The sequence below is a fragment of the Nannospalax galili genome, unplaced genomic scaffold, assembly GCF_000622305.1.
Source record: "Nannospalax galili isolate Female #2095 unplaced genomic scaffold, S.galili_v1.0 scaffold510, whole genome shotgun sequence".
NCBI classification, from domain to species: domain Eukaryota; kingdom Metazoa; phylum Chordata; class Mammalia; order Rodentia; family Spalacidae; genus Nannospalax; species Nannospalax galili.
In genome coordinates this window covers 1,432,088-1,445,728 of record NW_008329677.1, presented here as the reverse complement: position 1 = coordinate 1,445,728, position 13,641 = coordinate 1,432,088, and the positions used below count along the sequence as shown (strand labels likewise).

The 13,641-nt window shown below is 40.1% G+C and overlaps 1 protein-coding gene across 2 annotated transcripts in view; it reads right to left on the bottom strand.

Moving 5' to 3' along the window:
- Window positions 1–13,641, bottom strand: part of Ralgapa2 (Ral GTPase activating protein catalytic alpha subunit 2) — a 371,371-nt gene that overhangs the window by 266,934 nt on the left and 90,796 nt on the right. For both annotated transcript variants that reach the window (XM_029567609.1, XM_008841311.2), the window contains exons 5-8: window positions 6,481–6,524; window positions 3,937–4,114; window positions 2,384–2,499; window positions 671–809 (exon numbers count right to left, since the gene is read on the bottom strand). In XM_029567609.1, the coding sequence (XP_029423469.1) occupies window positions 671–809; window positions 2,384–2,499; window positions 3,937–4,114; window positions 6,481–6,524 (477 nt within the window). The remainder of the gene's footprint in view (window positions 1–670; window positions 810–2,383; window positions 2,500–3,936; window positions 4,115–6,480; window positions 6,525–13,641) is intronic.

Here is a 13,641-nt window from a genome sequence, read left to right as displayed (position 1 = left end):
CCACCAAAGCTATTCTGAATTATAAATCTGAACTAATTACATTGTTTTTTTAAAATAGGGAGAAGATTTGTGCCCCACTTTCACCACTGTAAGGGATGATTCTGTCTGTGAATCCTAATTTCCTATAAAAGGAAACTTTAGAAGCTAAGTTAAAAGTTCCTTTCTGTTTCCTAGTCCTCTGGGGCCCATTGTCCCTAGAATAGTCCACCATCCAAACATCTCCCTCTATAAGTACCTGCCAACAGTCCTGGCAGATGGATGCCCTGGCATAATGGGCATCTTGTGAGCAGCTATGTGCCCTAGGATAGCCTGTCTAGTCACTGACAGGGTTTGAGATCATCATACCTCAATACCCATAAGAGAAGATTAGAAAATGCAAAATATCTTTTTACATTAAAAGGTAACAGCACACCAAAAATATCATGAAACATTTTTAATCATTTCCAGGTACAGAAGCCATTGTTCCCCTTTCTTTCTGTGAGGGAAAAAATATCTTAGTGGGCACACATAATTAAATTAGGAGGATTTAAACATCTTACAATAACATTGCCATTCAATTGGAGAACACAGTGACAGCTTTAATTTACAACAACCGCAGGGATTATCACTAGGAAAGCCACTGCACACTTCCCTGCGGATGTCACCTACACACAACAAAAATAGTACTTACCAAGTACAGGTTTATAGATGTTGGTTAACTTAGTAAATGATGGAAACAAATGAGGAAGATAATACTTTCGAAACAATGTAAAAAGAAATTTAAAACCAGTATCTTGATTCGCCTTCTCCTTCCACTCCAAGCTTGCAGCCTTTGGATAGCATATGGAAAAGAACATATGTGTATTTACAATTCAAGTTAACATATTCTAGCATGAAATGCTGCTATGGTTAAAATTCCTATTGTAAATTTTTAAAATTACAAATAGCTGGGCATGGTGGCACGTGCCTTTAATTTCAGCAAGTGGGAAGCAGAGGCAGGCAAATCTCTGTGAGATCAGGGTTAGCCTGGTCTACATAGCAAGTTCCAGGCCAGCCAGGGCTACAGGGAAATCCTCTCTCAAAAAAGACAAATAATACTGTTAATAATATAACAAAATCATACCTCACAACAGCGCAAAAGATAGGAAACACCTGGTACTATAAACCTGGCCTTGGGTCTGGAGAGATGGCTTAGTGGTTAAGACTGGCTGCTTTTGCAAGGACCCAGGTTTGATTCCCAGCACCCACATGGCAGCTAACAACTGTAACTCCAGTTCCAGGAGATCTGACACCCTCTTCTGACCTCTGTGGGTATTGCACGACACGGGTGAACTTACACACATGCAGGCAATACACTCATACACATAAAATAAAAATAGCAAATAAATAAAAAAATAAATAAATAATAAATACATAAATAAGAACCCATTTTTGCAGAGCTTGTAGGCCTTAGGGGAGAACTTACTACTATTTTCTCGCTAAAGGGACATACTACCAAACTGCCTTCTAAGTACTTACTCTTACACCCATAGATCAGTGGATCTCTCATAACTCATCAGAGAAGCTTCATGCAGTTGGTGGCTATTAATACAGACTCACAGCTGCCAAAAGTGCAGAGAACAAGTGACTGTGGAGTGCTCAGCTCCAAAGGGACCATCTATATCATCCCCTCCCCCACAGCTCAGAGAACATTGCAGGAGAGAGGGTGGAAAGATTGTAAGAGCCAGAGGTCAGGGAGGACTGCTGCAAAATAGTTGTCTTCTAGACATGACAAAACCAATGCACTCATGAACTTGCAACAACTGTGGTTTCTTGCATAAGACCTGCACAAGATCAAGCCAGTCAACACTCTAACATGACAGGTGAGGGGCTTATGAGGCTCTGTACCTAATAAAGAGCTTTTGGTAGATGATAGCTGCTGAGTGAAGGAGAGTCAGATTTCTTCAGCAGGGTGGCCGTTGTGGGTTGCCCATGCTCCAGAGGGTGGTCTTATACCCATGCACATCTGGGCAGCACTAACTGTACTCAGTGGGTTATTAAAGAAAAAAGAAGACATGAAGTTGGAAGGAGAACTTGGGTGGGAGGTCCAAGAGGAGTTGGAAGGGGAAGAGGGGAGTGAAGATGATCTAAATATATTGTGTTCACATATGAAATTATCAAAGAATATATAATTTAAAAAAAAGAAGTAAAAATAGCTTGAACACATTCATATAAAAAGGTACATACACCTAGTCTTGCTGAAGGGGGCCAATAATAACACATGCCCTGTGTTTAATGAAATACCACATAAAATCACTTCAGCAAAAAAGAAAAAACATGGATACACAGATAGCAAGGAGGCACAATTTTCACCTTCCTATTGCGAATAAGTCCATCACTGAAATAGCTGTGACTTTTCTCTCACCTGAATAACCATATACTTCAACAGCATTTGAAGAAAAAAGCAGGTTTGGTCCTCAGCGATCTTCTCCCCTGATATGGCTGGTAGAAGTGGAGTGATTTCTTCTGGATAGATTTTTGCTGCAGGGTGGAGGAAAATAGTAAGAGCTTACTCAGCTTTAAATATATATATATATATATATCTCAGACAGGGGTCTCATTATGTAGCTCTGGCTGGCATGAAATGCACAGAGATCCACCTGCCTCTGCCTCCCAAGTAAAAGTGTGCATCACCATGCCCAGTCTCATCAAAGTTAAAACAGAGGTTTAGAAACCAGTCTCGGGGCTGGAGAGATGGCTCAACAGTTAGGACCCAGGTTCAGTTCCCAGAACCCACATGGCAGCTAACAACCATCCTTAACTCCAGTTCCAAGGGATCCAACACCCTCTTCTGACCTCTGTGGGCATTTCACGGCATAGGCACACTTACATACATGCAGGCAATACACTCATACACATAAAATAAAAATAATTTTAAAAAATAAAATAAAAAAACCAGTCTCTATTACTATAGATCTATCCAGTCAATGAAACTCCATGCCAGGATAGACAAAGGCTTAAGAGCATAGTACAGAGGTCTACAGAACCTTCTCTACCTCTGAACTACTCTTTCCCATTCAAATTCTGTTTTGGTCAGCCCCAAATCCAAAGTCATTAATTAGGCAATGAAGTGTTATACACTAAGTTCAAACTCATAGGACACAAATAGTCCAATGAGACCACCACTATCCTATAAATGCTGAATGAGGAAATACAGCTGGAAAAATAACATGACTATTCACTCAGAAAATGACAGTGATGAGAGCAACAGTCAGGGACTGTGGAAGGCAGAGTTAAACCTCATTAGCGGAAACAAAATATTCTCTACTTCTTGCTATTGCCAACATCTGCCCTACCTTCCATTCCTGTTTCTAACACTTCAGAAATTTTCTCATTCTCATTTCATAGAAAACAAGTCCCAGGTTTTCTATTTTGTTTTTTTCTTTTTTGGGACAAAATCTCATATAGCCCAGGCTTGCTAGGTAATCCAGGCTGGCCTAAAACCCTTAGCTTCCTGCCTCCACTGTGAGTGCCGGAATCACAGTCTTATTGCCACCACTCCTGGGACTCCAGATTTTTTAACCTTTTTTTGTGGTATTGTGGACTGAACCTAAGGCTTTGATTCTAATATTTGCAAGAATCTTCTGTGAATCACAAGGAATCATTCCTCTTCAGACTCCAAGAAAATTTCTAGTCACAAACATCCAAGGAATCCCTCCCTCAGTGTAAGTTCAAAAGTTCAAATTTCAGCAGTTGGAAAGATGGCCTCAGTAGTCAACAGCACTTGCTGCTCTTACAAAGGACTTGAGTTTGTTTCCCAGCACCCACATCAAGCCTGTACTCCAGCTCCAGGGTATACAACACCCTCTTCTGGCAAGCACCAGCACATATATAGCATACATACATACAGACATATGCTTACGTCCATTTTTTTTTTTTTAAGTAATTTCAGCAAGTCAGATCTAGTGCACTGCTTACCATCAGCTACACTAGGGCTAGGGTTGATGAGTGTCTCCAGTGTGCAGGGCCCCCTAGATGACAAGACCGCTGGGAAACCAGGCACCAGGCAAGCAAAAATCAGCACCTGTTCTTCTGCGCAGTTTGTCTGAAGTGCTTGAAGCCACAAAAGAAACAGTCTGATTCCTTCACATCTTATCTGAAAACAAAATTAAAAGCAGTGAAAATGAAACACTTAACATGCATTTGTAGAAATGCATTGAAATGCAGGACTAGTCTTCGGAGAGAAAACCTAGAGAGTCAAATGTGAAGGCATGCACCTGTACTCCCCGCACTTGGGAGTCTGAGACTCTCCTTTCAGGCCAGACTGGACTACAAAATAAGACCATGCCTAGCCCCCAAGAAAGAGAAAGGAGAGGGGAGAGGAGGAGAAGGGGAGGGGAGGGGAGGGGCGGAGAGGGAAGGGGAGAATCATTAAAGTACATAAGCTATTCACTTAGTGACAAGCAAGAATACAACCACACAACACAAAGGAGAAGAACTTGGGTGCTGGAACCATCTCTGCTACTTTCTAGCTGTGATGCACAGAGAACCACTTAACCTTTCTATGCCTTAGTCACCCCATTTGTAAAATAGGGAGGATAAAAGTTTTACCATGAAGGACTGTCACCAGGATTAGTGTGTTAACCATATATAAGGCAGACCAAACAGTGTCTGGCTCCTGCTGAGCACTATTAATGTATTTCATTCTGTAAGGCAATAGTAACCATATCATCAGTGCTCAATTATCCATAAAACAATGACAAAGATGCACTCCCTCCACATTTACACGATGATAGACTAATGCAGAATTTCCATCATGTTAACACAATATGGCCCTGTTTACAATGTTCTTTGGAGCTAAACGAAACTCCAAAGATCTGGCTGAGTGAGACTAGGCTGCTCCCTGCCTTATGTCCATACTCAGTTCCCTGCAGCCCCACCACCATCCTCTATATTTAGTTATATCTACTATCTACAACCTACTCTTAGAATTCAAAAGCAAACATCCCCCTTTTCTATATTCATGATTGAAAAGATGTGAATAAAAAAGATGCATAATGAGAACAAAAAATATGTCAACAGATGCAACTGAAAGATGTGTAGCGCTCCATACACAGGCACCTGGAGTAGTTTCCCTTGGCCTTTCAGTTAACTCAAGGTGTTACTGACCACGGAAAGGAAGAGTGTTGCAAACCAAATACAAGAGGAGATACATGACAGATGTACTCACTGGCAACACTGCCCCCCCCCCCTTTAGTGGATTCACAACACATTTCCAGACATGACCCTGGATCTTACCACCACTCTTCATAACCTCCATGTCCACCCCCACCTGCCCCTCCTCTTCTACAGCAAACAAAATGAGTGGCCACACTGAAGACAGCAATGATTCATCGAATCAAACAATATTTAACACAAGGAAATTGTGAAATTCTATCGCAAGTCTCCAATTTTTAATGTTAATCTTACTTAGGAGGTTTATGTATAAACAAGACTAACAATAACACAAGTAATAACCTGATGGTTTTTAACTAGAAGACTACTCCCTTCAAATAACAGGGACAATATGGAATCTACAGTGAGGCTAGGAATAGCTTCCTTCTTTTGTTCAACATGTAAAAGATATTTAACATACTCAAGTTGTACATGGCTGCAGTTATTGAAAGTGGTATCAAAGTTTAAAATGTACTAGCTTATTAAGGGTACACATATAATATAATTAGTCACAAATGAATTATCTTCCATGAACTACTCATCCACGGCTGGCTTCCTTTCTGCTGCTCCTGTTTTTAGGAACATCTTATGACAGCATCAGATGAAATATTCATTTTAAAATAAGATAATTTTAACCTGAATTACAAGATCAATCAAGAGTAAGACTTTGTTGTTCTTTTCCCCCCACAACTTTCCTCAAAATTAGCAAATTAATCCAGGGACAACCAGATTGCTGAGGTAGCAGACTCAGGTGCACTGAATCTGAAGCAGAGAAGAGACACCCCTCCTTTTTCGGATGACAAAGTGGGATCACTCCCTGGTCGGGGGTCCTCAGACTCCAAACTCTAAAGCCCAAGATACTTTCTCTTGAGACTACTTAAAATGTCTCCCACAGTAAGTCATGATATAAAAACAAAAGTCTTGCTAGAAATATGTCATAAAATAAAAACTGAGTCAAGGGGCTGGAGAGATGGCTCAGCGGTTAAGAGCACTGACTGCTCTTGCAGAGGACCTGGGTTTGATTCCCAGCACCCATATGGCAGCTATGAACCGCCCTTAGCTCCAGTTCCAGGGGAATCCGAAGCCCTCTTCTGACCTCTGCGGCACTGCACAACACGGGTGCACTCACATACATGGGGGCAATACACTTGTACATGCAAAATAAAAATAATAAATAAAATATTTTTTTAAAAAACTGAGTCAAGTAGTCTGTAAAGACTATTTTTTTTCAAACTAGCCTAATTTGTTACTCTGTGGCATTAAAACTTAAGAGAACAATGCCATTATATTTTCATGAAAAATGATTACCTTAATAGAATTTCCAGTGTGTAGAAGCTTCTTTAATGTTGAGCCTGAAAATTAAAACAATGAATTAGAAACAGAGTAAATGACACAAATGAATTTTTTAAGGTACGAGGGAATGCTTAGTATTTAATGTTTAGTATTTATTTTTATTTTGTCTAATTTATTTGTTATTTTGTGTGTGAGAGAGAGACTGCATGTACATATATGTACCATGTGCATGCAACCATGGAACCAGAAGGCGGCAATGGATCCACTGTACAGGTGGCTGTGAGCCATCATGTGGGTGCTGGGAACCAAACCCTGGTCCTCTGCAGGAGCAGCAAGCACTCTTAACCACTGAGCCATCTCTCCGGCCCCAAAATATCTTTTTAAAAATCAGTTTTAGAAAGAAAACATATACATACTTTTAAAAAATGTGAGCCTGACCTTCAAAATCAGAAAGAAAGATATTTTTAAAGATAAAAGTACTTTGAGTATGAGTCTCTTTGAAATTCTTTTTTGTTGTTGTTTTGTTTTGGGGCGATTTGGGTTTTTTTAGGTGTCATTTTTGTTTTGAGACAGGGTTTGCCTGTAGCCCCAGCTGACCTAGAACTTACTATGTAGACCAGGCTGGCCCTGAACTCACAGAGATTCGCCTGCCTCTGCCTCCCAAGTGCTGGCCACCATGGCCAGCCTCAAAAATTCTTTGAAAAGAGTCAAAATGACTGATATTCCTACTACAGAGATACTCTCTCATCCATTTCATTGCTGCTCTGTTCACAATAGCTAGGAAATGGAATTAGCCTAGATGTCCTTCTACTAATGAACAGATAATGAAAATGTGATACATACACACAATGGAATATTACTGTGTAAAGAAAAATGAAATTTGCGGGTAAATGGATGCAACTTGTAAGGAAAAAAAAAAAAATTGAATGAGCTCACTCAGGCCGCAGAAAGACACTTTGAATATTCTTTCTCATATGTGGATTCTAGCTTTGAATCTTTAGTTTTGTAGAGTACCTACAGAATCCAGGAAACTAGAAAGGGCCCATGGGGGGTTGCCTTAAGGGAGGGACAGTAGTAGAACATAGGTAAAATGAAAATTGGGTAGGGGGGGTTTAAGCAAGGATGAGGGTGGGGGAGACAAAAGAGGGCAAGAAAGGATCACCAAATGAAGGGTATATAGAAAAAAACAAACAAACAAACAAACAAAAAGCCATATGGAAACGTGCTACTTCACAAGTCCAGTATTAAAAAAAGGGTTTTTACTTTGTAAAACTGTTATGTAGGAACATGGAATTTGGGATAACCTGAATCTGTGTTCCCAGGCCACGATCACTCATATTTGGCACCAGAATAAACTATCTCTTATCCCCCTTTAAAACAAAACAACAAAAAACAAACAAAAAAACCACTTTTTTTTTAAGAGTTAGAAGGGAGATAACCTGCAGAGCTGGATAATGATGCTCTCAGAAGCCATCTTAAAAATCCCTGTTCCAGCAGCCCTCCCCAAACAATACAACCTCTTATCATTTCTCTTAGTTGCCCATCAGAACAAAGATGATAAGATCCTACTACTGAAGCTACCACACACCTTGGCTGCAAGATATAAAGAACTCAGGCTGGACCTGACTGAGATGGTTCCTCCCTAATGGCTAGCTTTTATAGTGCTAAAAGGTGCTACACAGACTACTGCATGACAAAAGGCATCAACAGTCTTATCCTGCTGTGATCCCTAAGAACTCCAAAGCCAATCTTCCAGAACAGATGTTCAAGAGTGACAGAACTGTTAGGGAGGTAACCAACCGCTCAAGGATTGCATTTGAAGTCCACTCCACAGTAGAGAACCCATGCTCACAACTGTAAATCTGGTCAAAAATCCATGTCTGGGGTAGTCAAAGGCCCTAGTGGGGAACTTACTACTGTTGTTTAGCTAAATTGACATAGTACCAAACTGCCTTCTAAATATTTATGTTCATACCCACAGGCAAATGTGACTCTCAGTCTTAATCTGAGAAGCTTCTCTTTGCAGTGAACAGCAGTGAATACAGAGATACATGGCTGCTCAAGGTGCTGAAAATAAAATGCCCTAAACAGAACATTCATATCACCCTACCTCTAAAGCTCAGAGAAAATCTCAGAAGTAGGAGCAGAAAGAGTATAAGAGCTGGAAGACAGGGAGAAGGGCTGTGAATGCCATCTTCAGGATATGACACAGACATTGCAAACATGATGTCACAGCATCTGCAGTTGTCTGCACTGGGCCAGCACAAGACTGGATCTTTCAACAGTCAATCATGTAACAGAGACTCCCAGGGCCCCAGACCTCCCTGCTGAACTCTTAGGGGATGGACAGTCATTATCTTCAATTGTGTACCCAGAGATGAGCTCATCAGGCTGCAATCAATGGTTCCAAATTATACATAACCCTGGTCAAAATCAGTGTAGGTCACAAAACAAAATGAATGTAGGAGACTTGTAGGGAAGAGGAGGGATGATAGGAGTGTGAGAGAGATGAGGGTGGCAGTGAGAGCAATTAGAATGCATCACATGAATGAAACTGTCAAAGGAGAAATTTCATCAATTTTTAAATGTCTGATAAAGGTAGCCCAAAAGACCACAGTGAGTGGATTATGTGCAAATAATCTAATCATATGTAAGATGAATGACTTTAAAATTTTTTTCAGCAAAAAATGTGAAACAAGCACTCATGAAACACTTTAAAAGACCATTTTTACAACTATTAGGGCTGACATGTTTCTCTCCTGGTACTGAAGAGCATTAATCATGACAACTCACTCAGAACTACAATGGGCAGTTAACTGCAAAAGCTGTGGGTTACACCCCACTGTACTAACCAAAGCCTCTCCTGAGAATGGAAACATTTTAAAACTTTACTTTTAAAATAGAAATCTTAAGAAAAAGAGCTTTTCTCTCAATAGTTATATACCTTAAGAAAAAAAATTATCCCCCCCCCAGCTCTTCACTGATGTATTTGAGATGTTTCCCCATGAAAAACAGCCAGCGTCTCAACCACTAAAGCAAGCCATAACTATGTGGATAGTGTAAACATATACACTAGATAGGTGAATAGTCTTTAGAATTTAGTAGCCAGACCCACTCATAATCTCAAGAACCCTTCTGTAGTTTCTGAACTGTGACCACCATCATATCTAAAACTAGGGTCCTAATCTCTTAATGTCTCACTGACCCTATAGACTGTCACTTTGCTACTTACTCAATATAACAAAAAATAATTTAGTAAAATCTAATTAGTTGAACTGATTCAATGAACTTTCAATTTAAATCAATGAACTTTTACTGTATGTTAAGTATAAATATCATATGAATGTCTTATGACTTTTGAAGAGGCAGCAAGAATACCAGGAGCAAGGCTTGTACAACATTTGAAGAGCACAGAAAATACTCAGTGATCAAGAATAATACTGCTTCAATGTAACAGGTTTTTCGATTTTTTTTTTTTTTTTTTTTTGGTCTTTTTGAGACAGGGTCTCCCTGTAGCCCCAGCTGTCCTAGAACTCACTATGTAGACCAGGCTGGCCTCGAACTCACAGAGATACGCCTGCCTCTGCCTCCCAAGTGCTGGGATTAAAGGCGTGTACCACAACAGTTTTTAAAGACCAAACTGTGGGCTGGAGAGATGGCTTAGAGGGCAAAGGCACTTGCCACCAAGTCTGATAACCTGAGTTTAATCCCAGGGACTCACATGGTGGAGGAGATGGAACAACTCCTGGGAGTTTTCCTCTAGCTTCCACATATGATCTGTAGCAGGTGCCCACCCATGAATACACACATAAACAATAAATAAATATAAATAAATAATTTAAAAAATAAAATGCAATGGGAGAGAAGGAGAGGAGAGCGGGGAGGGAGAGAGAGGGAAAAGGGTTGGTGAAGGAGGGAAAGAGGAAAGGGAAAAGGGAAGAGAAGGAAAGAGAGGGGAAGAGGAAAATGGGAATGAAGGAAGAAAACACAAGATCTCTATGACTTCGTATTAATAAAAACTTCTCTAGATATGACTCTAAGAGTACAATCTATAAAAGTAAAAATTGATAAATTGCATTTCTTTGAAATTAAAAACTTTGGAGAGGTGATGCTTCGTGAATTATCTTGATGGTAGCAATTATTTCCCAAGTATGTACTTATGTCAAAACTTAATCAAAATGTGAATTCAAATGCACAGGAGGCCAAATCCATAGGGGAAAAGTACAAGAAAGGATGGACTGTGAGGAAACTAAGATGGGTTCCCCAACTTGGACTCCTCAGAGGGAGAATCCAGGGGGTAAGAACTTTGAGAAATAAAGCTGGTCAGAAGTTGTGTTCTCATGTAGGGGCCATGTGGGGCCACAATGAACAGCCCCAGGTATAAAGCCAGGGAAAAGGCTGAAAATAAAAAAAATTAAAAAAAAATTTCAGTTTACTCATGCGCTTGGTTTTTATAGTATATTAAGAGAAACAAGTGGAATAAATTAGACTTAAGAGCAACTTATAGATCAAAAATATAATGAGAGTGCACATGTACAAATTTTTTTTACTGAGTCCTATCCCTTTATGCCTAAAGGTTATTTATTTTTAGCACTTTTCTATAAAATACCTATAATATAAAATATATCCTCTCACCCATTAAACCAGGTAGAAAACTTGCCTTCAGATGATCATGAACAGTAAACTCTTTCAAAGCAAACACAATAACTTCAGTCCTGTGTTGATGTCACACGTACATATGGGGACGTGCTAGAGCCTGCTCTTCTATCAAGCATCTCTGTTTTGCTGTTATTGCCATTTTTGTTACACTAGTTCCTGTCAACTCTCAGTATTGTCAAGCGGTCACTTTATCCACCTTATTTACAGGCCTAAAAAGGACTTCAGGAAAAGCTTAAACAATTTTTACATTTGTTATCAGCAATGGAAATTCTCAAATAGTTCAGTCATGGGTGTACGTATCACAGAGCTACAAGTGTTGAACCAGCCACGCCTCTGATCCTGCTCTGCAGGCATCATTTGAAGCAGGACCTCTTTTTGGAATAAGGACCCATTTTGTTTCATACTGTGAAACAGGTGACACCAATTTATAGCAAAAAAAAAAAAAAAAAAAAAAAGAAGGCCTTAAATTACATTTGTCTACTTAGTGTGTATTGAGGGTGTGTATGTGGGGTGTGTGTGTGTGTGTGTGTGTGTGTGTGTGTGTGTGTGTGTGTAGGCTATAAGACAACTTTTGGGAGTCAGTTCTTTCCTTCTACCACGCAGGTCTCAGAGACTGAACTGAGATCATCAAGCATGGAGCATCTTAACCCACTGAGTCATCTCAGGGGCCCCAAAAGCTAGCCCTAAAGACTGAAGCAAGGAGAAACCGCAGACACTGTTTCCTTTAAAAAGCATTTTAAGAGAAACACATTTCTGATTGCTACAGACAAAACAAGATGGCAATAATAAAAAACAGACTCGGCATGATGGTAGTTGTTTCAAACTATTTTCTTCTTTGGGTAAACGTAGCTGTAGAAGTGAAAAGCTTCTGCAGCTACCAGAATTTGGTAAGGGCTTTTATTTCAGGATTTTCTGGTAGTGAACAGTCAGTTCTGGTGTGAGACAACATGCCATACTGGGTTTGACATAAAGGTTCTAGTCCAGTCTCTGTATAGAGGCAGTCACCCACTGGCAAGGATGCCTGGCACTGCTGAGAGAAGTGCCTGTGTTGCTGGGAGGCTGCACTCAGTCAAGGGACCAGTGGTGCTCAGGGCACAGAGCTCTCCTTCCATATTCGGGATTTTCCTACAGTTGTAGAGTTTCTAGTGTTAACTCAGTCAAGACCTCAAATTACTGTTCAACAGATCCAAGTAAGCTAGAAATGAATATAATGACAAAAAACCCAGAGGCTGTGAAAACCAAACCTTCCCTCTGTGGGGCAGCAGTGAATGGACCTGACCTGGTCAGTGTGGCCACACTCGATAAGAGCTACCTGGAATTTGGTTACTCCACAGATAGCCAAATATTCGTATTTTAAACTCCAGAATGAATTTTCACTAGTCAGGCTGCTATACCGACCCTGGGGGTGTGACACAGACATTAACTACTGTGGACATTCTCAGTCGTTTGCCTCATCATGTATCAATGCATACACTGCTGATCTAAAACTCAAATCAAGGGACTGGAGAGATGGCTCAGCAACTAACCATACTGGCCTTGCAGCAGATCAGAGTTCAGTTCCCAGCACCCATGTTGGGCAACTCACAACTGCCTGTAACTCCAGTTCCAGGGGATCTAACATCCTCTTCTGGCCCCTGCAGTCATGTATACGTACCCACACACAGATAAGCATACATACACATAATTAAAATAAATCTTTAACTTCAAAATAAGCTCTGATTCCAAAGCACACCTAGTCTAAGGATCAATGTAAGAGAGATGTGGACCTTGACACACACCAGTATCTACTTGATTTAACACTGCAAAAATGCGTCCCCCCCCCCCCGCCAAAGAGCCTATTTAACACAAGCATTAAGTACACAAGCATCACTGGCAAATAAGAATGACTTTATACGCAAATGCTCATACTTCCATAATCTGAAATATGGCTCAGGCTGATCACATCATAAAGACCACTTTGCTGCATAAATAACAAAACAGCTACTATAATGGCTAGAAGATAGAACTTTGCAATCCCAGGGAGGACCTCTGAGGCCTCTGGCCAGTCCCACTTAGATATTACTAAATTGGGTAAAGAGTTACTTGTGCCAGCAATTTTAACTAGTTTTTGTGGCTCTAGGCAAAATTAAAGCTATACCACATACTGCCTACTAGATGTTTAAAGTTTCACAACACAAATGCAAATTAATCTTCAGAGTTCTACTAAGTTCAGTCATGCTGAGGTGAGTCTACTAATCTTCAGACATTCTAAAGTGCTATCTGAAGAAAATATGGTTTTCATATAAACGAGATAAACAAAATTAGAGAAGGATTATACCTAGCACAAGGAATACTGTGTGCAGTTGTTCCTCACTGTCATCCTTTCCCAAGACACCACAGAACATCACAAATCCCCAAGGTGCCTCTTTAGATGATACTTTACATTTAAATTTTTTATTCTTACTTTAATTTAAACACAAAAGCTCAAAGCTTCAATTAAGCAGAAGAAATCTAGGGACAACTTGCTAAGATTTAAAG